We start from the raw sequence: 25,855 nt of genomic DNA on the forward strand, positions 1-25,855 counted from the left end.
TAAAAGTTAAACAGCTTATAACAGAAATTCAAAATGTGTTACCATCACCATTTTTAAATGTTTCCACTTGCCTTCAACATATAAGTGTAATGTTCTTGTACAGAAGTTGTGTGTAGTCACTGTCTAGTGATGAAAGTATTATGAATTGCTTTTAAATGCAAAAGAGTCATCTAATATAAAAAAATATACAAAAAAGTTTTTCAAATGTACCTTTGTTTTAAATGTATAAAATAATGTATGCACTAAAAAGAGAAAAATAATGTCATTTAAATTTAATAGAAACAAAATATTAAATTACTTTCTTTATAAAAATTCATCTATGCTAATGAAAACTACATAATGAAATAACTATGAAAATCACCTTGGTTCGTGGAAACAAGAGATTAAATAAATTTCTTTGCAATAAAATTTAATTTTGATGAATAATAAAAGCGTGGGGCAACCTTAATGATAATGTATAAAACATTATTATTACATTTATATGTAACAATAAATTTTATGTACCCTAATGCTATATATTTTGCTGAATTACACACAGATCAATAAAGAATTATTTTAATTCTGAATAATTTTTCCAAAATCTTATTGCACAATAACTGGTTGTTCCAATGTATTCAATTGTTTCCATTTGGTTGATTTCAAATGTTAGATTAGAATGTGAACTTTACACCATTCACAAACTAAGGAATCAGAAACACTAGGTTAATGAGAAAGTAGATTGAAACATGACTGTTTCTATCGCTTGCAAGTAAGAATAGCAGAAACATAAGAAAGTAATGTGAAGCTAGATTGGAAGGTAATCTCATTTACATCATTTGTAAATTAAGACTGAATGTTCTAGAAAATTTAATTCAGTGTCTGGAGAAGAATTTTTCAACAAATGTAAGAACATATCAACCTCAGGTGGAAGTTGAATATGGAACTTAAACAGCTTACCTAGCATAAAATCACTAAAACCATCATTGACACCAAGAACTACCATAAAACTTTTCTACTGACATGGAGCTGACTTGAATTCACACTGTCAAGGAATCAAGCAAATCAATGTAGTTGATTTGATCCAGACAGCAATACACTCTCTTTTCCTCTCTCAGCCAACTTTGAGTTTATACATAATATCATATCTTTGAAACAACTATGCTGTCAACAGAATGGCAAACATGAAGATTGATATAAGTATATAAATAAAAGCATATAAATAGCCAATTAAAGCAGAATAAGCTTTTATTAGGATTTATTATGTTTTTTTTTACACTTCATGGTTACAATATTATAATAATTCAAACTTTGGTATATTCTTTACTGTTAGCTGGACTATAGTTATATTAGATATTTTAAGATTAATTTAAACCATAGATTATTAGAAATATTACTACTATAACAATTATATATATATATATATATATATATATGTTTTTAAAAATAAACTATTCACTAAAAAAAAACTTGGTTTAATAATATAACCTTTTAACTTTAATATTCTTTTCTTCTTTTAGGTGTACAGTCTGGAGGTTGTGGTGAACAAGCTGTGCGATTACGACCAGCTCTTACATTCCAGCCATATCATGCCAATATATTTCTTGATAAATTAAGACAAGTTCTTCAGGAAACTAAACAGATGTAAAACAATAAATTATTGTAATTTGTTATTAATAAATTACATAGATTACTTCTTTATTTATATAATATTAAGAAAATTCTGTTGTCTTCCATATTTTATATTGTGCACTTCAATTTCTTTTTTAAATTACTTTGTTAATATTATCAGTATTTTAAAAATACGTGTATATTTTTTTATATTAATGGTACAGAATTATTTATATTTTTAACACATTTTTCACTAGTAATGCATAGAATAAAACACATCAATGTAGTAGGAAAATTTAATTGTTATATTTTTATGGTTTTTTTCAGGTTTTAGTTATTTAAATACTAGCCAGTTGGACCATCTAGACAGATAATCCAGTTCCAGAGGCTCTGCCTCTGGGCTGGACCTCTAGGTTCAGGTCAGCCCACTTCGCTTGCCATTCCTGTCTAGCCAGAGGGCTCCGCCCTTGGACCAGACAGTGTCGTGTTCTACATGCTAATGAGAATAATATTTACATATTAAAGCCTTTCAGGCTTTACAGAAACTTGAAAAAGAGACTAAATTACAAAAGATAGATTAATAGTAATTATGGTACCTAAAGTCCACAGACCTTTGACAAGGAAAACTCCACAACTTATTTCTGTTGACAGAAACATAATAATGAAGTAAAAGGATTAATTTTTATTTTCTTTAACAACTATCCTTAATTCACAACTTTATCCCCAAGGAGGCTAGGATGTCAATCTATGGCTTAAAATATTCCCTGGGATAATATGAATTTATCCTGCAAATTTGAAATCAATCGGTCAGTTGGTTCTCATGCTGTTGTAAACAAAGAAAGAAAAAACAGACAAACTTTCAGAATTATATTAAGATTTATTGTTTATAATTTTGATTTGTAAATGTCTATTGATAAAATATATATATATATATATATATATATATATATATATATTGTTCTATATTTGTTGTTAATTTTTAGAATTAAACAGAAGTAAAATTGTTAAAATTCACTTTATTTAAATTGCATTAATTTTAGCTTTCAATTCTGTTTTATAGAAAATCTTTATTAGTTGGATACATATGATTGAAAAAATATTTATGCTTAATTTTATTACAAAAGTTTATCTATTTCAATGAAGCGATTTTTATTTATTATTAACATTATTTATAATAAATAAATAAAATTTCTTTTAAGCTGTAAATTTAGATTTAAAAAAAGCTCAGTGGTTCTTCAGATGTAAATATGTACTTTTAAAAAGCATTCAACAAGATACTAGTATGTATCAATGAAGAAAAAAAATCTTTACTGCTCTTTTAAAATTATTATTTTAAATAATAATAAGAAAAACGAAACTTCTTTTAGATTATTTTATAATAGCCAATCTCCATGGCAGAGTGGTTAACATCTCTACCTTTTATGTGGAGGCTTTAAGTTTGAGTACTGGTCAGGCATTTTTTCACACGCTGTAAAAAAATTCATTTCATTATTATCCATTGACAGCTGGTACAGGGTGCCAGCCAGAATAAAACAAATAAAAGGGGGTTAATTGCTGTTGGGCTTACTCTCCTTCAAATAAATTATAGACATTCAAGATATCTATACATTGTTCTGCCGAAGAGATTGTAGATATTTAATTGTGTCAAAAAATAATAACAGAAAAAAGTAATAAGAAGAAATCTCTTTTTTCAATCCTATTAACTCAGACTTAATTTAATTGCCCAAAAATAAATCATTAAATATATTTTGTTCCTGAGATGATCCATATCTTTTTTCCTTTTATTCTGTAGTTTCCTCTATCTTTACACCTCTTTAGTGTGTTCATTCTCTTACATGAGCAAATGACTTATCAGTTTTTTGCTCAAGTTTTTATCAATGTGCATTATTATCTATATTGTTTTGAGTTATTGCTTTTTGTATCCACTGATTATTAGACATTTTGAGTAGTATGTTGTAGATTTAAATTTTTTTAAATTATTATTTAATAATCTCTCTTTTTGAATGTATGCAAATTAGTTTTATAAGGGCATTAACTCAATCTTGAATCAACATTTATATTTTCTTTATTTTTATATTTCAATTATTTACAAAAAAAAAAAAAAAAAAGATGTTTTACAATATTTAACTAGTATAATTTTATGTATATATTGAAAACATTTACGGAAAAGAGTTTACAATTAAGAGATTGAGAAAATAAAAAAAAAAATAAGTTTTTATAAAGTCAATGATTAAATTTATTTGAAACAGTTTATGCTTTGTTATTTTAAAAAATCCTTTTTGTGTAGTAGTTAATTTGAATATTTACTCCACTTAAAAAATTTTTATTTTTTAAGAATTTGTGTCTCAATATATTAATTAACATCAACTATTATTTATTATTAATGTCTCTAAAAACTGTTATGTATCAAATGATTATTTATTCCTATGGTGCAAAATCTCAATGTGCAAGGCAATTAAATACTATTGTCTGGTAAAGCTGAATCATTCTCAGTCCACCTTCCATGTCTATATTTAGTCAAATTGCATAATGATAGAAAATTTTAATTTATGATTAATTTTTATAATAAACAGTTTTTTATATTTGATTTCTATTAACTTCCAACCAATTTATCTAGCTTGCTGATAAATATTTTTTAAATGCTGTGTTATTTATATTTATTACTGATAGAACGTCAGATAAGTATTGATGGAATAGGGTTTTTTGTTAATTTAAGTTATCATGCTACCTGAATATCATAATAATTTTTTTCTGTGCTCATACCATATCTAAAATTTTTACTGTTTTAAAAATGTATTAAATTTTTATTTTGAAAATTTCTATCAGATCTGATTAGCATCACAAGCATGATGATCAATTACAAAAATCCTAGATTCTTTTAACGATTTCTCAATTCTGCAATTTATAAAGAAAGAATAGCCTTATTTATTTATCTAATATCTTCACTACTATATATAAATCAAATTTTATCACCATTTAATTAAAAATGTATTAAAAAAAATCATTAAATATTTATTCTTACATTACATTATAGAGGAATGTTAAGAGCATTAGACAAATGTAAAATGAATGAAAGTAACATTATCAAGGATGTCTTCCTTCTGGCATATCCATGTCATTTATTTTACAACTATTCTATCTAAAAAAAAAACACTGGTGTAAAGCACTTATCATGCTTGGTGCCTTTATTTATTAAACTTTTGATCTTATTTATTTATTTGCCATTCTATGTGTATTAACTATGCTTTATATACATACTGAAGCAGCTGAGTTCATTGAAACAGGTTTTTTTTATAAATCAAAACTTTTATTTAGAAATGGAATTAGTATTAAAAATAAACCTTTAAGTCTAAATGGATCCCAAAATAATATTTGCCAGATTACATTTATCTTGTCACTTTTAATGATTTTTACATAAATGTTGGTTAAAAGATTACTGTAAGCATTTTATTCTTTTTAATTTTGTAGTTGTTTTTTTTAAAGTATATACATTTTTTATAACCTCTCATTTCATAAATCTCTTTTCATTAACTTTATATAATTGAATTGTTATTTTGTTTTTAAGCTCTGGTTAAAAATACAAAAAATAGTTAATAATTTCTAATTCGACTGTGTAAAATGTTTTCAGTTTTAGACTTTGGTTTACCAGTCATTTTTTAATTCAGAAGAAACATAACTAGTTTATTTTACAAAAATAACATACTAAAGCCAGGTTAGGTAGATAATGACTGATCCTACAAAAATAACAGCACCAGTAACTAGGTGATATTGGTCCAAATAATGTAGATTTAAAATAATCATACTATAAGCAATCTTATCTGACCAAAGTCCTACTCTTTTGCTGATAAATTGGACTAATCAAATAAATTTGCTTATGCTTAACACGGACTTTCCTAAGCTCTTCAAGAGTGTAATAATACTTTTAAATTTCTCAAATATTCTTCCACAAAGAATCTTAATTTCGCTGGTTTTTCTTTAGTAATACCATCTAACTAAATTAAACAGTTTTATGTTAATTAAATATAGACCTGTGATTGTACATTGTAAATGTAACCTTTAATCAGATGTATAAGAAGTGAGTAATAATGTACTTAGATTGTTGGAAGAAATGTAATTATAAGAACAGATCCTTTCCACTGCTGTTTTATTAAAATAATTGTTGTTGTTTAACAGTGACTTGAATAAAGTGAATTTATTTACAAAATTTGTTATCAAATGCTCAAATTATTATTAAAGCAACACAAAAATGTCTTCCAGAAAAAAATTATGAAATAAATTATATATTTATAATTAAATAAAAGTATGTTTTATGTAAAATCTTGCTTTTATTATATATCTTTAAAATGTGTGTATTCATTAACAGAATGTTTAATATGATTTCATTGGAGTTATTAATATTTAAATTATTATTATAACTTATTACTATCTCTTTTCTTATAAAACTATTGGAAGTTTAAATTACTTCTTTCTAATTGGATTAAATCAAATTCAAAATCATAGAGAAAAGTAAAAGTGTGTAATGAAAAATATATTTAGATAGAAAATGATCTCCTGTTTTCTACCAAAATTAATTTTGTCAACACTGATTGGAAATAAGAAATAAAACTAGTAATTTTTGCATGTAAATGAAGACTATAGTTTAAAAATGTAAATGTTGTATTTTGAGGTTATCTAAAGTTCAGCAAATTTGTCACTCACATTGACCAAAGAAACTTAATCTCTATTTCTTGAAATAAAAGTATACTAGTGACTACCCTTGGCTTTGCATGCGTACTTGACATGTAGCTTGAGTTCTTATGCTCGTTTGATCTTCAGTTTTGGCAGCTCTGGATGCGGCTTGAAGTTCAGCTTGCGGGTTTTTTTGTAGCCTAACACTGAGCAAGTGAGGCTGACAATGAGCTGGAAAACGGGTGAGAAGGAGGTAGCAGATGAAATGGTGACTCATACTCACATAAAGTACAGAACAAAACAGTTGTGTACCAATTTTCAACTTTTTAATAACTTTAAGAATAGTCAGAAATGGGAAAATTACATTTTGCAGTAAATTTTATGGGCTTTCAAAAAATTACCTTCCATTTGTTGATTTCCTCACCGTTTATTCATGATATATTCATGAAAAACTGCAAAGCTCCACTTTAAAATGTTGCTTAAGGAGTGGGGGTAGTTTATCTACGAAAACGAAATGTAAATAAAAATTTTACCTTTGTTTGGAACTGTTAGTGTACAAAATCTCTTCATGATCGGAATAAAACTGTACATCTGACAAATGAACACGTAAACATTTTTCTTTATATATATATAGAAGAAGATAGAGTTAACACATTTCAATTGGATAAAATTAATTAAAATAGAATTAAGTAAAAAATTTAAATATACTTAAAATAAGCACTGTAAAATTTATTTAATTTACCTCAATTATTTCAAAAACTATAAAGTTTGGTGCAAAGTGCCAGTTGGTGTTATCAGGTCATTTTTGGACCTGTATTAGAATATAACATTTGTTTTGCTCAATTTTGTACTAGTGTTATACATACATACACAATTATTTAACAGTATAGATTTTCTTTAATTTTTCTTATTTATTTCACAAAGCATTATATAAAAATTTGTTTGATTTTTAAGATTATGAATGAACATTATTAAGAATGGTTTAAAATATATATTTGATGGACATATATTTTTTCTGAATTCAATCTTCTTTATCTTCTTTGTTCTTACCTTATCCCATTTCATTTCGAGTCAGCCCTTCTAGTTCTCTTACTATTCTGCCCTATCTTTAACAATTTAAATTTAATATACATCTTCGCCATATTTTTTTCTTTAGCACTAATCCAAGCTGTCAAGAAACATGGAATCTTTTATAAATATGAATCAAAGAAAACAAGACTTGTGAAATATAGAGGGGTTTTCTGGTAGTTTTAATTTACTAATAGTATAAAAAAGTCCAGTTGCTTGGATAAATGATATCTGAAATTATTGTTTTTGTTGCATGCAATATGTGGTCTTTAAAATGTAAAATAACTATTCCTGGCGCTCAAATAAAAAATAAGGAAAGGAAACTTAATTAAAATTCTCTATTCTTAAGTACAAAACCAAAGTGTGGATACTTTTTAAGTAGAATAAAATTGAGTCAGGGCTACAGAAATAATTTATTGTCTTAAGATAGTAAAAAGGCTGCATTGTATTAGAATCAGAAATGGAAAATACTATACAGGAGTTAAAAATTGCTACCTTTGAAGAAAAGGCAAAAGAAGAGTAAAAAATTATTTAGTTATGTATCTGTCTGTACCGATGCAAGTAAATCACAAAACGAAAACTTACTTCATTATTGTTTACAACATAAGTCAACTGTTTTAGAAGCAGATGTCATTTTAGGTGTAAGTTTCAAGGATTATTTAATCTGTGAAGTAAAGAAAAAGCTATAATTGTATTAGTGGTTTTTATTTGTTTGATTTAGATTTTGACCTCGAGATTCAACAGCACTGACAAATGTTTCTTTTATTTTTTGAAAGTAAATACTCATTTACTTTACTCATAGAATACATATTACACCATAATCTACATTCTATAAGGTTTATAGCAGAAAACACTACCCTTGTGGAAACCATTGAAATCTGATATAATGACTGGCCAGTTGTGTAATAATCAGTATTGTGGTTTCAAATTAACTTTATTAAATTAAATTTCTAATTACCACATATTTGCAATAATTTAAAAAAAAACTGAAAACAAAGTTCTTTCCTGCCATTGGTCCACAGGCATTCTTTTATAGTGGAAAAATAATGATAAATGAAAAATGTTATCCAAGATTTCTTTTTTGGGGTGGGGGTGATCTAAGATGAAATTTTATAATATAATTATTATTATATGTTTAAGTAAACAAAATAGATCAAATTAAAAAAAAAAATCTATATTTTTAAACTTTGATCGGCTTCCCCACCACCAAAAAATATTGCCCCCAAAGTATTTTTTTGGGGTCACTAGTACTACTACTATTAAGCAAAAAAAAAATCAGTTAAAAAAATATGCAATAAATAAAGCGTAGTGTTTTTAATTTTAGGGGAAGGGGAAATTAAAAAATTAAAAATTTAAATTAAAAAAAATTAAAAATTAAAAAAAAAAAATTGGTAAGATAAACATGTACACAAGTATTGAGCTTAATATAAAGTGGTTATGTTTGCAAAATCTCATAAAATTACTCCAAAAACCTATCTACCCCACTTGCTGGAGATATTAATCCCAAAATTTTACCAACAAATTGCCCCATATTCATGAGTCTACAAAATCGGTTTATCCAGTCAAAAATTATTAAGCTTCAAACATGCCGACACATGTATGTACGTACATTATCCGGCACTTTTTTTTGTTTTTTACGATCTCTGGGTCTTAAAAAATTGAGATGAAAAAGCCCATACCCAATTTTTTACCAATTACCATATTTTCAGTCTTGCAGCATTGCTGAAGGTTATCAATTACCTTTGTATTGCAGCTAAATTATGGTACCATGCAAATGCTTGGTATATTAAGGTAATTTATTATTTGGTGAAGTTAAAAGTAAACCTACTAAAGTAAATTAACTAATAAGTAGTTTAGTGTAGTACATAATTTACTATTAAGTATGTTTAAAACTCATTAAAATTGTCCTTCATATGTATATCCATTTTAATATCATTAAATTTGGTAAAAAAACTAAAAATGTTGCTAAAAATCTTTTAAATTCTGTCATTGGCTGTGTATGGAATAGATGTAATTCAGTCTTTCAACTGTTCTACTTAACAGTTTATTTTGTAAAACATTCAACACATTCGTAAAATTGTTTAAATAGGACGTACTTCCTTACTTAATATGCTGGACTGTTCTTGTAAAGTTGTTTATGGTGTTTTCACTTAAATTTAAATGTTTCTTTTAGTCAAAATTACTGGTAACCTGGTACATAAGGATAAAAATCTTTGGTAATTCAATATTATTATATTTGTCATTGAATTTTTAACTTGTGTATCCAGTCTATACATGAACTTTTTTATTTTTAAACTCCAATGTATGTCATATTCAAACTGGAATGCACTGTGTACTGTGATATAAAGAATATTACTCTGAATATTTAAGCAAAATGTACATAATAAAAATTAATTACAAATAAAAATTTATATTTTTAGGATAATTATTTAAAAAATGTAATTGTTTTATTAAATTTAATATTTTGTTATATATATATGTATATATATAATTTAAATTAAATTTTTTGTAGTTCATATTTCCTCTGTAAGTAAATTCTAGCTAATTATATAATATAAACTTATTCAGCCACTCCACAAAGTACAGAATTAAAGAACACTCTTACCTTACTTTTTTCATTTTCAAGCGCTTTTGGGCCTAAGCCCATCTTCAGTAATTTTTTCTTTTTTACATTTACATGTTAAATACATGATGTTAAAATTTTTAGAACAAATATTTGTTCAGTCAATAAAAAATTTAAAACCTTTAACATGCTGTCAGTATGTTAAAAATTTTAAATTTAAAAAAAAATTTTTATTGCCTGAACAAATATTTGTTCTAAAAATTTTAATGTATCATCTATTTTAGTACGTAAATGTAAAAAAGAAAAAAAAATTATAATGACTGAACATGAGCTTACACCCAAAAGTGCTTTGCAAATGAAAAAACAGTAAGGTAAGAGTTTCTTTAATTCTGTACTTTGTGGGAGTGGCTGAATAAGTTTATATTACATACTTAGTTTATTATGTATAAATATATATCTTTTATTTTATTTTAAAATTTAGATATATCTATAGCAGTACTCTCTGATCAACAAATTATGCTTCAGGCTGCTAATATGATATAAATATTTACACATCTTAAAGAAAATATATTTTTCATTTATATTAATCTTAAATTTTAAATATAAAAAAAAAAAAAAATATATATTCATACTTAAAATGAAAATAAATATATTTTAAGAATTTATTGAATGTCATAATTAAGAAATATGTATTTGGTATACTAGTATTATAATTTAAAATGTCTTCCATTAGATATGAAAAAAATTATGAAATGTAAGCAAAATAGAATAACACGTTTATTTTATCTATCAAAATAAAAATTTTTAAACAAAAATTTCTGTATTGTTTTATTTTATGTATACTAAATTAATAGAAGAGTGAATTTTTCATTCTAGTAACCTCATCATCAGAAGATTTACAAAACAGTTACTGCTTCCAACATACATCTGGCCTTATTTCTAAATATAGGTTATATATTTGCCATTTACAAAATTAAATATCACATACATTTTGTCAATTTAGCATACAACAGTATATTTGGTTCGGTGAAGAAATAAGTGTAATACAATTTCACTCATGTTTCCTAATAAGCCTCGAACAGGGTGCTTGTTATTTTAAAGAATTGTTATGCTGTTTTTGGGAGTTACACTTCATATTGGGTCTTTATTTTTTTGTAACATTGTCAGGAAAGTATTGATATTAACTATATGTTTAAGTAAAAATAATGTGTACTGTGGGAGTTTTTAGGAAGCATTTCAATTCTTGTACCCTTCAACAATTGGGCTTACTAATGCAAACTTGTTTTAAATATTTTCTTGTTTATATTTTTTAACTTTAATAAAATTTTCATCACCAGATCATACTTTTGATGCACTAGAGATCTAGATCCAACAGTTTCTTGTAACAACATCATCTCTCTCTCTTCTTTACTTGGCAGAATCCAAAATAAGGAAGAAGGGTTCAATGTTAAAGAAAAAGGCATGGTTGTTGAATATGCACTCTCAAAGAAATCCAAAAGGAAGACAGACACCTCCATCCAGAGGAAAGTTTAAGGCCAATCTGGCCATAGGCATTCATCCTGTCTACAATCCCTTGGGAGATTTTGGCAATTTTCTGTCCAGGATGAGAAATGCAGTTTTGTGTAGATATTGTAAATATATGTTCGAACAAAAATGACTTTTCCTTAGAAACTTAAGTTATATTAGAACATGTACAGAATATTTAAAGGAACAACAACCTTTATCATCCTGAAAATTTATGAGATAAACTTTTTTGAGATGATTTACTATTGTTAGAATACAATATTCAGCTTACATCTCAAAATTGATTCGTAATGGAGTGACAAATCCAACAGAATTGTAACTGGGTAATTCCAATGGAAAGATCTAATTTTATAATTATGTTCATTAAAGAAAAAATAAAAATTTCCTGAAATTAATCGACATATGATTTGTGGTCACATTTTGGATGCCTTAACTCTCCTATGAATGGAAACATGGGCCAAGTTAATTAAAAAAAAATTTATAAATATATAATTATTTTATATTTTGGTGCGAGGGTTCTTTTTTCTATATTCTTTTGACTGATTGTACAAATTTGAAGAAATCAATTCAGCCAAACTGCAATGTTAAGTATGGATAATCATATTTTTAAGAACATTTTATGGGAATTTACAGCACGTAAATACATTGATTTCTGGAAACTGAGCCTTTTAATTTCATTATTTTGCCTAACAGTCTATCTGCTTCAATAAAGAATAAAACTGAATTGTGTATTTCAGAATGGAACCTGTATCACTTTTGTTAAATTTTAAGAAATACACAAAAAACTAAAAAAAAATTATAATTTTATTCTCACATTGCTGATTTTTTGCAGGATCTTTTCATTATCATATGCATAAATTTCAAGAGTTAAAATAAAAATTTTCATATTTTTTATTTTTGAAATTTTGCAACTGAGGTGCCTTTCTCCAATTAAAAGAAAAAAAGAGCAATGTTACTAAGATAACTTAATTTATTAATTTTTATAAAAAGTTAACATTAGCTGTTTTTAACATACATAAATAAGAAAACAAAAAATATTAAACTAAAAAAAAAATTCTTTAATTTTTATTTAGTCTTAATCATCATCAGTATAATTTGTCCTGTTGTTGACTATAATCTGCCTATTGACAAATTCATTGCAGAACTTTTTTTACTCATCTTGGTATATGCGTATATTGTACAACTTTCTTCAAGTTTTCAATCGTTTTTATTTTAATGGAAACTGATCCCATCCTCTTCATAATAAAAAAAATTATATATAACAAGACCATTTATTCATTCAGAAAGTTTTATAGTGCCTTTCTTCTCATTATAATACTCAAAATAGTGAAATTTTGATTAAATTTGTCTATTCTTGTAATCACAGCCTCGTGCTTAACATTTTTTTTGTAAAATGTACTCCACCAGTTGTTGTAGTCAATATCAGGTGTGAACCACTTTTACTGTGTTCTGAATCTTTCAGACATCACGTATCAATGAGTAATACTCATAAGGAGTATAAATCCTGTTGCACTAATCTATTTACTTTTATTAAAACTTTATTTCCTATTGCACAGAAGGTACGAATGTCCTCCTAAAGGAGAGTATTGTTTAATTTTTTTTATATCTCCCATTGTTTGCTAATGCTAATAACACCATAATCAGAGTATGATTCTTGTTCTGACCAGGGCAATTATCAGAAAAAATGAGCAGCTCCCAAACAAAGCTGTGGTATGTTATCGATTAAAAATGAGGCCACTTCATCCTTAAAATCCTTTCTTAGCCTGGCCTTCATGAGATAAAATTGTGTACCACTAGTTTTCATGTTGTACACACAGAAAATATGGACAGTTAATTTTCTATAATAAAAATTATCCAGCACCATAATTTTTGAGAGATCGACATTCTGCAAGAAGTCATATTTATTATCAGTACTTAAAGAGATAATTTTTTCTGCATCTTTAAGACAAGTTTTTGAAAGCCTTGAATACATAGTTCTGCTGCTGTGCATTTTTTAACTCTGTCATTCAAAGTTTTACTTCTTCACAGAATGAGCAAGTATCTACTTGCAGTCTATCAAAATGAAAAGAAAAAGTTTGTTTGAACTACTGATTACACTAGACAACAAAATTTAATTTTTGTTTGTTGGAAGAATGTTAGTAGCTGAAAACTTTCAGTATTTTTGACACTGATTTAAAATATGTAACTTGTAATTCAGAACAGATGAGCTGGACACAACATGCAATGCTGAAAGGTATATCAGTCTGAGGTACCTTTTTACAATACATGTAATAAGTAATATATCACTTTCTGTATATGTGACCACATGCAGAAGGAACATTATCTTCACCAGGCAGAATTCTCAGTACAGCTGTGTTAAGAGTGATTCACATAAAAAAAATGCAGTTTTTAGTTTATTGCAGAAACCGCTACTTACATTCATTCTAAACAACTATAATCTCATTTATTTTGTGTATTACAATGTTACATAGCATATAATGTTATTTTGTGTACCCTTACACCAGACACAAAAGGGACCTTAACTTTACTCATATGATTTATAGATAAAGTTGTAAAGGAAAAGCAAGTTCCACTAGCACAGCTAGCAAAAATTGTATCAAATTCTACCCCATTTGGTTTAAACCAACCTGCAATTGTAGGAAGTGAAAGAAGAAATATTTTTGTTAGTTTATGACTGGCTTACATATTTTAGGAAATAAAGAGTGGAAAATTATTAAAAAAATAGCATGCAGTTCAGCCATTTCTGTTTTTCTTATTGAAATAAAGGAGTAGTTTCTACAAAGAAATTAGTAGAATCTCCTCCAGAAAAACACTGTGACAACTGAGACAGCCTCAAGTGGATTTCCCTACAGCCATTTCCTCAACAGGATTATCTTATAAAAGAATAAAGTATCTTTTTGATAAAATATGTCGGTACTGTGATAAAAGATTGCAGAGATATTATATGTCCTGGTGCTAGGTCTCCACCTCTTGTTGATACTATAGAACCATCAATAGCAACTGCTGAGATTCAGGTACAAGAAGATACAACTTCTGCATTCCACCTCAAAAGCGCCAACAACCTAAAACATAATAATTTTTAATAATCTGTAAAAATAATCTTAAAAATCAATTGTTTAATGTATTAGTACTTAAGTAGTAAATACTAGTTTAACAAATTCAATTTCTAATTAAATACTATTACTTGTTAAATTTTCTTTTCAGTTTATTACACTCGTGAACAGTTTTTACTTAACATACCTTCAGTTATTTTTTTGCAGCTTCAAATCTACACATCACAAGTAAATTTTCATAATATAATGTACCTGTAAATATTGCAAAAATTTAACAAGCTTTTTCTCAAAACACAATTTTTTGAAACTGCAAATTCAATTGGTAGTTACTTCAACAATTTTTGGAATTCCTCAACAAATTTAATATCAAACTGTTCAGAATTTAGTGTTCTTTCCAGAGATATTAACTAAAACATGACCAAGGTGAAGATAAGGTCCCTTTTGCCTTAACCTAAAAAAATTGATTCTAGTCCCTTTCTAAAATACCCTATTCAACTACAATCTCTCTCTCTCTCCATATCAGCATCTTCACAAATAATTTCAAATGATGTAGCTTGAAAAGGAATTCTTCTAATACAAACATTAATTAGGATTTGTTAATCCGCTAAATAGTAGTCAAGTCCAACAGCGAACAAAATTTACATAAGAATAATTACATTTAAATTTGATAAATAAAATTTAAATTTTACCAATCATAGTTATTTAGAAGATAATTCTAATAATTTGTTTAAAATTTATTATAAAATATTTATTTTTATGTATATTATTGATTAGCGCTTAAAACATATTGTATTCTTTTTACAGAATATGGAAAACTTGTATGCAAATCCCTTATAAATTCTTGCAGAACAGGCTAACGATGAGAGTGGCGAAGAAAATTGCTTGGAAATTGACCGACGACCGTCTGCGGGATTTTGTAGATGGTAGTGAAATAGATTCAACGTTTAAGAAGCGTCAAGAAACTGATTCTTCAGTAGTTTCATTTTAACGAACACAAAATATATTCGAAGATAAATAGTCACCAGTTCTTCCTACTTTCAAACTGTGTTTGACAACCAATGAATAGATCTTAATTTATGCTAGATTTACATGAAAGACTCACTCGGCCATGGCACGTGCAAAGAATTTGTATATTCCTCAGCTTAGTCGCGAATTAAAATTAGTAATCCAGAACGTAACTAACCAAAATCCATAATCAACATTATCCAGAGAACAGAAAAGTACACCTTCGCTACTACAAACTGAAAGGGTAACAACAACTTACTGCGCGAAATGTCAACCCGTATGGGAACATAAAAAATACGTCCTAATTGTTAAAATTACTACGTAAATGTAATTATTTTGTATGTAATTAATCTACTTTTAAATCATTTGTTTTACTTTCATTTTGTTTTACTCTTTGTATTAGAATTATACTCCAAAAAGTGACGTTTGAGATTTTTAATTGTTATTATTATTCTTCATTTTTTTAATTCTTGTATTTTCTAAAAATAAAATATATGATACAAAAAGGTGTTTATGTTAAGAAAAAATATATTAATAAAATTAATAAATAGACAAACACGACGTATGTTAAATTTAGTAACTAAACATATAAACATTAAATTTATGTATACTTTTTATTAGCGTATTAGGAAATTACGTTAATATTCAAGGGTTAACCGAGTTTATCTTTAAAAAGCAAAATTATCTTATCGTAATGATTATTTTCATTAATTAAAGTGTTAAATACTATTATAGTTATTTTATTTCTAGAAGTTCTTAAATATTTGTAGATAAAATTCTTAAGAAGGTTTATTTAATATCATTAATTATTTTATGAATCGTGAAGTGAAACCCTGCAATTGAATGTTTCCTGTTTATTCACGAGCCGGTGTGATTCCACTGAGTTGAATATCTATTGGGTGTGTATATCTGTAGTTGATTGTATAGTATATAATTTTACATTTATACTTGAGGGTGTGAAGTAGTTACTTCATACTGAGTTCTGTATGTAAGTTCAATTTTTATGTTGCATTTAATATAATTCTAAGGTATACCTAAGATGAGGGCTAATTGCAGCAACATGGCGGAGTGCTTAGTTGTACAATTTGTACGTAGATTATTACATTGTAGTTTTTTTTAAAGTTATTTTTGTGATTGTATACTGAAAATTTCAAAATTGAATTAAACCGGTGTTGGCGTATAAAGTCTGCAGTACTATATTGTAAAAGATATGCTTACCGTCAACCATAATTATTGCAAAAAAAAAAATAGAGCCATAAAATTTTAATCGTACAAATTTACATTACTTGCGTTAAAAAATTAAATGTTTTTAGAAAGTTATGTTTGTAGTTTGCGAATGAATAGAAAACCTAATTCGGAGTTTTTTTTGCTGTTACTCATTTTTTTCAAGATCAATCTATATTTTCGTTAGTTGTGGTGCTAGACATGTAATTCGTTAAATTGAAATATAATACCTTGATAAAATTCTATACACTAACTTGCATACAAGTGTTCAGTGTATAAAATATCTCTGAAGGCTTTCATTTTTTAAATTGTTTTGATTGCTGAGTAACATGCTTGTATTCATATTGTTTTCTGGAACTTGCCAAATGTTAAATCTTATAACCTAACCCAAGCCTTGTTTCATAAATTTTAACCCGTAATAAACGTTGTACAATTAAATTATCTACTATATTGTATAACCACAAGATTTCAGTCTGTATTGAAACTTAAAAACGATTATTATGTAAACCTTTGTTACAAAAGCAAACCTTAGTGGCTTAATACTTGGAATATCCTTCTAAAGCAGGCCATTCACTTTATATGCAGTCCGCTTTGCTAGATGCCAGATTTGTGCAGTACAGTGAATTGTTTTAACTACTGTGTAACACCTGGTCATGAAAAACAAGATTCCCAGGGTGTCTTGTCAAATACTAGCACAGACCCCTTCATCACAGTATGTTATTTGCCAGTTGTTTGGCATCAAGAAATCAACAATATTCAAGTTTTTCCTTAGTGTAGTACATATTAATAGAAGACGAAATATAATTTTTTTTTTCAAGTAGGATATTTTTGATATTGTGATCAGTTTTTCCTTTATCTTAACTTATAACCCAAGTTAATTACATCCAGTATGCAATTTAATACTATTCATAAACTATATTTAAACTATATAATTTAATACTATTCATAAACTATTATCATCTAGTAATTCTTATGTGATGTAGAGCATTTTTTTTATGTAGGCTTGAAACTAATAAAATTAAAGAATAATACTTAGTACTGAACCAGAATATTGATAATTATAAGGTTGGTGACCAATTAATGGGGGAAAGGCAGCCATTCTATGTTTACATCTTAATATAAAGTCATATGTTGTCTTTGAAGTAGTTTTTATGTTAAATTTTCAGATCAACCAAATGCTTAACACTTAAAATAATTTAAATCTTTGTGTATGAAATAGTTTGGTCTATTAATTGTAGTATTATGGTAACTTATTCCACATGACTGAGTTTATATATCATGGAAATGTGGTTAAAATCTTAAGTCAAATTAAATACCTTTTTCTTGAACTATGAAATACTGCACTACAGATAATTTAAAGTGTGTAATATTACCAAACCCAAAATAAATTATTTTGTAAGTAGGTCAGTTATTACATTGTAGTTTTTTTTTTAGTTATTTTTGAGATTGTATACTGAAAAACTTATTTATTTTAAAATGGAATTAAACCGGTGTTGGCGTATAAAGTCTGCACTACTATATTGAAAAAGAAGTGCTTACCGTCAACCATAATTATTGCAAAAAAAAATAGTGCCATAAAATTTTCTATATATTATTGATAAAAACTTTTTCTATATAGATATAAAAATTAAACTTAGTGTCAAAAACATATTACGAGGATCATTCAATAATTAAAATGACAAACACTTTTAGTGAAGGAAATATGTAATCCAGGCAATTGAAACTTTTGTAAGTGTTAGTTGGCAACCTTGCGAAGAGTTTTAGTCAGCTGTTTGATTAATATTTATGTAAACATAACCTTGAAAGTCATACTTATGATGTTGTGTTTGCTTGAAAAAAGTACTTTTCAAGAACAGTGTTCTGTGATCTGATTTTTACGTTTGGAAAGTGTACAACTGTCAGAAATATTGTCTAGGATGAAGAAACAATGAACTGTGTGGGTGGAAAAGTGGCCGCAAAAGCGTGGCCAATGAGCACTGCTCAAGGGCGTTTGGTAACAGTGTTGTCCTCATCATCAGTCCAAGAAGACTGACAACTTACAGTTAATTGTTGAAAAATGTTGAGTGAATATTGACACAACTCATTCCATCATTAAAAAAAAAACTGAACTACCATGAGACTTGTGCAAGGTGGGTTACCCTTTATCACAAAGTCGAAAGATTGCGCATTTGCACCGAACTCAAAAATAGTTATAATAACGAAGGTGATGCATTTTTGGACAGGATTTTAACCTGTGATGAAACTTGAGATACATCATTTTGAGCCGGAGCCCAAGTGTCAAATTATACAGTGGAAACACCCTGAATCGCCTGTCTAAGAAATTCAAAACACAACTATCTGCTGGTAAGGTCATGTTAAACATCTTTTGGAGTGCCCATGGTCTGATTTTTGTGATTATTAGGAGGAGCAACATACTATCAACAGCCTATACCACTTGGTCATGATTGAGAACAAAGTCAAGCCCGTGTTGATAAATAATTGTCTGGAATGGCAGAACAAAGGCGTGCTTCTTCAAAACAACGCTCAACCTCATACTGCACAACTGATGTTAGAAACTATTGGCAAAGAGGGTTGGGAGCTCCTACACCTCATCCTCCTTACAGCCCTTAACTTGGCCCTTTGGATTTTTATCTTTTTGGTTCGATGAAAGAAACTTTGTGGTATCAAGTTCATCAACAATGAAGAGTTAAAGAAAAATAGAAAACTGACTTCCGAGATCAAAGTAAAGAATTCTTCGCTGAAGGGATAAGAAGACTCGTAAAAATATGGGAAAAGAGCAAAGAAGTTTGTGGGGATTACGTGGAAAAGCAGACAAAAAAAATTGTGTTTATTTAATAAATAATTTTTGCTTTACAGCTATTTATCTCATTTTTGTACGATCCTCTTATATAAGACAATGTGTAACTACATAACACATTGCATTTTAAAATTAAATTTATGAAATGCTTTGTTAATCTGTATTTAATAGTACTGCTGGTAAAATTAAAATGGAACATTTTAATTTATCTTTGTCATGAGTCTTTATCACATTCAGAAAGTTAAAAACAGGTTATTTTTATTTTTAGGATGTTTCATACTTTTTGCTTAGGTGCATCAGCCATTTTTGCAGTTTTTAGAGATTTGTGGAAAATTACTTCCTTGTTTTTAAAGATATCAAGCTTAAACAAAAACTACATTAATCTGCATAATACATTTTGTCCTATACTAAAGGAAATTGTTCAGAAAACAAATGTAAATCTAACAAACATTGTCATGACATGATAGCAGTATTATTATTGTCTGCATGGCTACTATATTATGTAAAACAAACTATTAACATCTAACTAGCATTTACCTAAATTATTATTAATGGTTAAACTTATTTAAAAAAAAAAAACTTCTAGTTTTTAAATTTCTATTGTCAGTTAAGTAAATTTAACTTCTTAAAAAGTAAGTAATGTTATATATTTCTGCTTTATTTACTCAGTTATTTTTATTTCTTACTCAGTGAAAGTTCCTCAATTCCCCCTACTTTTATTAAGTGAGAGCAAGGCACATTTTTAATTGAAAAAAATAATTACAGTTAAAGTATCACAGTCTAAATTTGTTCAGTGTGGAATCATTTTTAGCTAGTTGAACAGTAATGTAATTAAACGTTAATGATAAATGTATTTGTTTAATCTTCTCAAAATTTAACGAATAAAATGGTTTTGATTTTGAATGGCATTCTTCGAGTGCATACTCAAATGATTATTTTTCTGATGATTTTCTACAGAATGATTGTATCATTCTGCTAAATGGATAGATTATAATTAGGTGGTTTATTCAGAGGTATTAAATTATTTGTTCTAAGTTGAAGGATTTTACATAGGTATTACTAATTTATTTTGTTTGGCAATGTAAATTAATTAAATTTAGTTGTATTTTAAATCTTTAAGGTAAATACTACTGTTACGTACCCATTTCTGATTTAAAAAAAATGAAATATGTATATTATATTGGGTGTTCAAAATATCGTAATGAAATAATGGAATCGATTAAAAGTATCCGGTTTTCATATTTATGTTTGTTATATTAAGTTTTCATTGAAAGTATTCATTGCAGTTGGCAGCAATGTGTAACCTACACTGTGTGTCTGGTTGGCTGTCTCACTGTCGTAATGGCACAGCAGCAGAAAGGTCATTGCGTGTTTTGCTTTATCAAAACTTGTTTATCACAGATCAGCTTAATTATTGAAGTTAATATGACAGTGCTGTGCCTACAAATAAAACAAGGAAGCAGGCAGTGTCTTAAACTAATCACCAGGCAGACATATTTGAACATAATGTGGAACGGATCTGAGGATTTTGTTTGCATAGCCCTGAAAAAAGTCATTAGCAAGGCCCAGTTTAGAGTTAGCTAAATCTACAGTTTACAAACTGGTGCGTAAGAAGCTTAGATTATGTGTGTATGAGATACAATTTACATGAAATCAAACCAAAGTGAAAATGTTGGAATTTGCAGCTTTATTGCTTAACAACATTAATGAAAATGAGGACTACCTGAAAATTGTCATGTTTTCTTATGAGGAGGCATTCCACATTAGTGCGTCAGTAAATCAACACTATTGCAGGATTTGAGGATCAGAGCCGCCACTACATGAAATTAGTATCAGCGTGACTCCCAAAGTCAATATTTGGTGCAGACTGATGAATGACCACCTGTGTCTATGGGCCTGTTCATTTTTATAGGAAGCAGAATTATTGGGGATATTTTCTGTGATATGCTTGAACTTTACATCTTTCTACAGATTATCAGCTAGAATATGCTGTGCTGCATTATAGCAACTGTGTCTTTGCTGCATTAAACATAGGTTTCAAAACAGGTGGATTGGAAGAGGAGGGCCGATCACATGGTCACCAAGGAGTCCAGACATCATACTACTAATTTCTTTTTATGGGGACATGTGAAAAACATTGTTTATTCAGAGAAAGTTCGTGACATCATCCACCTACAGGAGAGGATTGTGGCAGTAGTAGCATCCACTATATGTGACATGCTGGCAAGTACATGGGAAGAACTAGATTACAGTTTGGAGTGTCAGGGCAGTGATTGTTGTACACATTGAAGTGTATTAAAACAAAAAAAAAGTAAGAATTTACTTTTTTGGAATATATACTTATGTAAGTAATAATTTAAATTAATGCTGTGAAACTGAGGAGTTCTTTTATAAACATCCTGCAAATTGATGTAAAATGAAATGGTTGGAAAAAATATATTTAACATGTAGTTAAAATATGCTTTTGCTTTTGGTAATTGCCAGCTTACATTATGTGATTTTACAAGATGAACTGAAATTAAATAATTTGTAATTTCACCTCAAGTTATTCCATCCATGCAGAATAACTGAATGATATTAGTACCGCATGTGTGTTTTACTTTTCATTATAAGAAATGTGTGATGATTGTAAATAACAAAGATTTTGCAACATACTGATTTTACAAGTTTACAATTTAATAATACATGGTTTGAAAACCACAAATTCACATGAAAAAATATGTTGTTTTGTAACCAATATAAATGGGTTTTTGGATCCTGTTGTGATCACTAGCTATGCCAAAAGAGACTCAAAAAGTGCTTAACCTTGAAAAAATTCACTACATGCATTAATAATTTTTTATAGTGAAAGTATCAAATTTAAGCATTGAGGTTTTACTTAACATTATCTAGGAACATATTGATGTTGGGACCACAATATGTTGTCATTCATGTAATTGCTTAAAACAGGTTTTGTTCATGTGACGAACATTCACCCTTATAACTTCTTATTACAGATTTTTAGACTATTGTGAGGTTATGCCATGAAGTCTGGTTGAAAGTTCCCCAATTTGCCAACTGGAAACACCATTTTACTGGACATGACACTGAATCTGTTAAAAATAAAATGCTCCCACTATGGTGCTTACATGCATAACATTTTCACTGTAATATCTCAGTTATACAATTTTGAAGCAGTTATCACATGATAGGCCACAGAAGAGGATTTGCCAATTTATACCAGACACTGACATCAGAATGACTAAAATAAGAAACGATTATGTTATTATGACTTATCAACATTCAAAATTATTAAAAAATAATGAAGCATTTATAGTTGTGCAGTATATTTCAGTTTGAAAAGAATCTGTGGAGGGTCTTTTTATAAATATGATGTACCATATTTATGTGCTTAAATAATGTTCTTATTGTGTTAATGTTTTTATTTGTGTTTATGTTCTAATTGTTTGTTTCTCTAAGTAGAGAAAATTGTGTTAATTTAGATACATTTTTTTTATGAAACTATTTACTTAACTGTAAATTATTATTTCAGGTATTCTTATTGTTGAATACAGTAATCCATTATGGATGTTAAGTCATTTATACACCAGTGGTGTACAAAGAAAAGTGTTACACCATTATTTGAGACCAGACCTACTGGTAAGAACCTTATTTTTTTATTTATAAATATTAAAAAAAATAAAAATTTCTGAAATTCATATATCAATTGATTATTTTTAAATTAGAAATTTTTATTCTCTTGAATTTATGTAATTTTTAGATTATTATTACCTGTGATTTTTTTTTGATTTTTTTAAGTAAAATGGTAACCTATCACAGGGGCTTGTGGCATTAACTACAAATTGGAAGTTTGTTATTATAGTCATGTAGCATATTTCAGTAGCAGTTAATTCTTTTGGTTGTATTATAAAAAAATTTTTCCCAAGGTTTGTGCAGATTGAAGAGTATGAATTTTGGCTTTTTCCACATCTAGTTGTAAAAGTGAATTTTAAGAAAGTGTAATTAGGCAATTTTGTATAATTATCTTCTTTCAAATACCATTATTACTTTGCAGATTGTTCTTATCAAACTCAAATGTTTGTTGTATTAAAATTATTTAAAAGATTCTATTCTTAGATTAATGATTTAGGAAAAAATTACCATTTTAAAAAAAAAAAAATTATTCCATTGTTTATTTTTTTACTTTTATGTATGATATTTATTTTTAAAAACTTTCAGTTCGTTCTTGAATTCAATAAATCTACTTGCATTCAAATTATATGATAACTTATTACTTTTTAGATTGGTTTCTTATTATAAGTTGACAATTAGTGCTGCGATAGAGTGAGAACTGGAAGGGGATAGAAAAGTTTGATTTTCATCTTAGAAAGATGACAATAGTAATAATCATTAATAAATTATAAATAATCATTATTATAATCATTTATAAATTTTGAATGTTCTTTACAAGAGAATGTCAGGTCAGTTAACATTGTATGTTGATCTCTGCTATATTGACATTTTTTGTTCTTAGGTCCTAAACATCGGCAGAGATTTTTATGTGAATTGAGAGTTGATGGTTTTAATTATGTAGGTGCTGGAAATTCTAATAATAAAAAAGATGCAGAAAAGAATGCATCAAAAGATTTTATTCAGTATTTAGTTAGACAGAGTATAATTCAAGCCAATGAAGCTCCAATTGATGTAAGTCTTGTAATATGTTGTGTATGGTAATTTATAAGTAAGTGTTTATATAAGGAATTTTTTAGAAAATTATTTTTTATCTGTTTTACTTATATTATTTATTTCCAATTTTATGATAGAAAATCTTTTTTTTTAGTTCCCCCTGCAATCAGGGAGGAGTATTAAGATATTTTAGAGACTTATTGTTTAAAGAAATATGTTTTAAGTATTAAAAATTTGAAATAATGAAAAAAATTTTTTTTCATTTTGGGGGCTCCTATATTCTCAAGGGGATGCATTCAGTAAAATTACTTTTTAAGAGCATAATCACTAAGTGGTGATAATAAATTTAAAAAAAAAACTTAGTTTAATAAGTAGAATTATAAGTACCAAAACGTTGATGTTAATAAATGTACTTAGTCACAAGTACAATCCAATCCATGGACTACATCTTTACTAGAAGATAAACACAGGAAGATAAATGAACAAATGAAAACTGGATTAAACACTAATAGTTTTAAAACAATAGTAAACAAAAATTGACTAAAAATTAACAACAAGAAATAATACAGTTGAAAATAAAGTATCTTCAGCAACCATCACTAAGGTCCATCATGATCCTTTTCATGATGGGCCTTAATGTCATCACTGTTGTCTAGGAGATTCAAAACGAGGGGATTTACATGTCTGTTTAGTCTTGCATATATTTTGGACTGAAGCAGACCAACTCTTTGACAAGTCAAGGCAGTTAGGTCACTTTCTTCAACATCTCTTTCTGTGACCTTTGGATCACTTCAATATTGCTGTCACTAGTCATCCTTCAGAGCTGAATCCCATACGTCCATATCTGTTTCTAGAAGGTCTTATATAGAAAGGCTGCGTGCATGTGTGTGAGAGAGAATCCCTTCCCATTGGTGTATAGGTCGAGTAGCCTCCTGCCAATTTTATCTAAAATCTTTGAGAGGCTTTTTCTTCAAAGACTATGGTCTATTTTGGAGTGGGGATGTAATGCCCAACCATAAGTTTGGTTTTAGAAGTGGCCGCTCGACTGTATAGCAGAACTATAGAATATATAATGTTATTATCAGGTGTCTCAAGAGAAAGTACTACTTTGTGGCATTTTTGACCAAGTTTGGTTACCAGGTCTGCTCTTAAAATTTAAGTCTTGCCTTACTCAACCCTATTTGATTCTGCAAATTTATTTAGATGGTTGCTTCTTGCAGGCTAGGTATAATCAAGATCTACCTAACTTTGAAAATGCCTAGGGACTGCCGCATGGCTCTGTATTGGGACTGGTTTTAGTCCTAGTTTATACTACGTACATCGTACGTGGATACAGTGATCTTAGCAATTGACAATGATTGGATTGTAGCCTTGTAGAAGCTTCAGTTGGTGTTGGATGCAATCTGTACATGGCTACACAAGTGGAAGATTAAAGTCAATCCAATGAAATCTACCCACATTACCTTTATGACTAAGAGGGGAGACTGCCTTCAGTCAACTTGGATAATGTTGAAATTCGTCATATAATTACTGTGAGATACCTTGGCCTTACACCTAAAAATACAGGCATAATTTTAAGTAAATAAAGTTTCTATTTTCTAGGGATGGGTGAAAATTTCTGGCTAATTTTTTTCAAGTAATATTAAAGAGTAAGGACTATCAAAAAATGAAGTTTTTACATTTTAAATGCAACAAATAACT

General features: G+C 27.9%; 2 protein-coding genes across 4 annotated transcripts in view; both read left to right on the forward strand.

Moving 5' to 3' along the window:
• Positions 1-8,796, forward strand: part of Gabat (4-aminobutyrate aminotransferase) — a 66,101-nt gene extending 57,305 nt beyond the window's left edge. The window contains exons 10-11 of the mRNA XM_075364394.1: positions 1,497-1,620; positions 1,915-8,796. Of these exons, the coding sequence (XP_075220509.1) occupies positions 1,497-1,620; positions 1,915-1,921 (131 nt within the window). The 3' untranslated portion in view covers positions 1,922-8,796. The remainder of the gene's footprint in view (positions 1-1,496; positions 1,621-1,914) is intronic.
• A 7,444-nt stretch (positions 8,797-16,240) lies between these two features.
• mle (dosage compensation regulator mle) overlaps positions 16,241-25,855 on the forward strand; it is a 99,545-nt gene continuing 89,930 nt past the window's right edge. For 2 of the 3 annotated variants that reach the window (XM_075364397.1, XM_075364395.1), the window contains exons 1-3: positions 16,320-16,456; positions 23,022-23,128; positions 24,003-24,172. In XM_075364397.1, coding sequence (XP_075220512.1) covers positions 23,053-23,128; positions 24,003-24,172 — 246 coding nt within the window. In that variant the 5' untranslated portion in view covers positions 16,320-16,456; positions 23,022-23,052. Of the gene's footprint in view, positions 16,457-23,021; positions 23,129-24,002; positions 24,173-25,855 lie in introns of all 3 variants that reach the window. The other variant, XM_075364396.1, reaches the window with a different exon arrangement.

This window comes from Lycorma delicatula, chromosome 4 (assembly GCF_047948215.1).
Source record: "Lycorma delicatula isolate Av1 chromosome 4, ASM4794821v1, whole genome shotgun sequence".
NCBI classification, from domain to species: domain Eukaryota; kingdom Metazoa; phylum Arthropoda; class Insecta; order Hemiptera; family Fulgoridae; genus Lycorma; species Lycorma delicatula.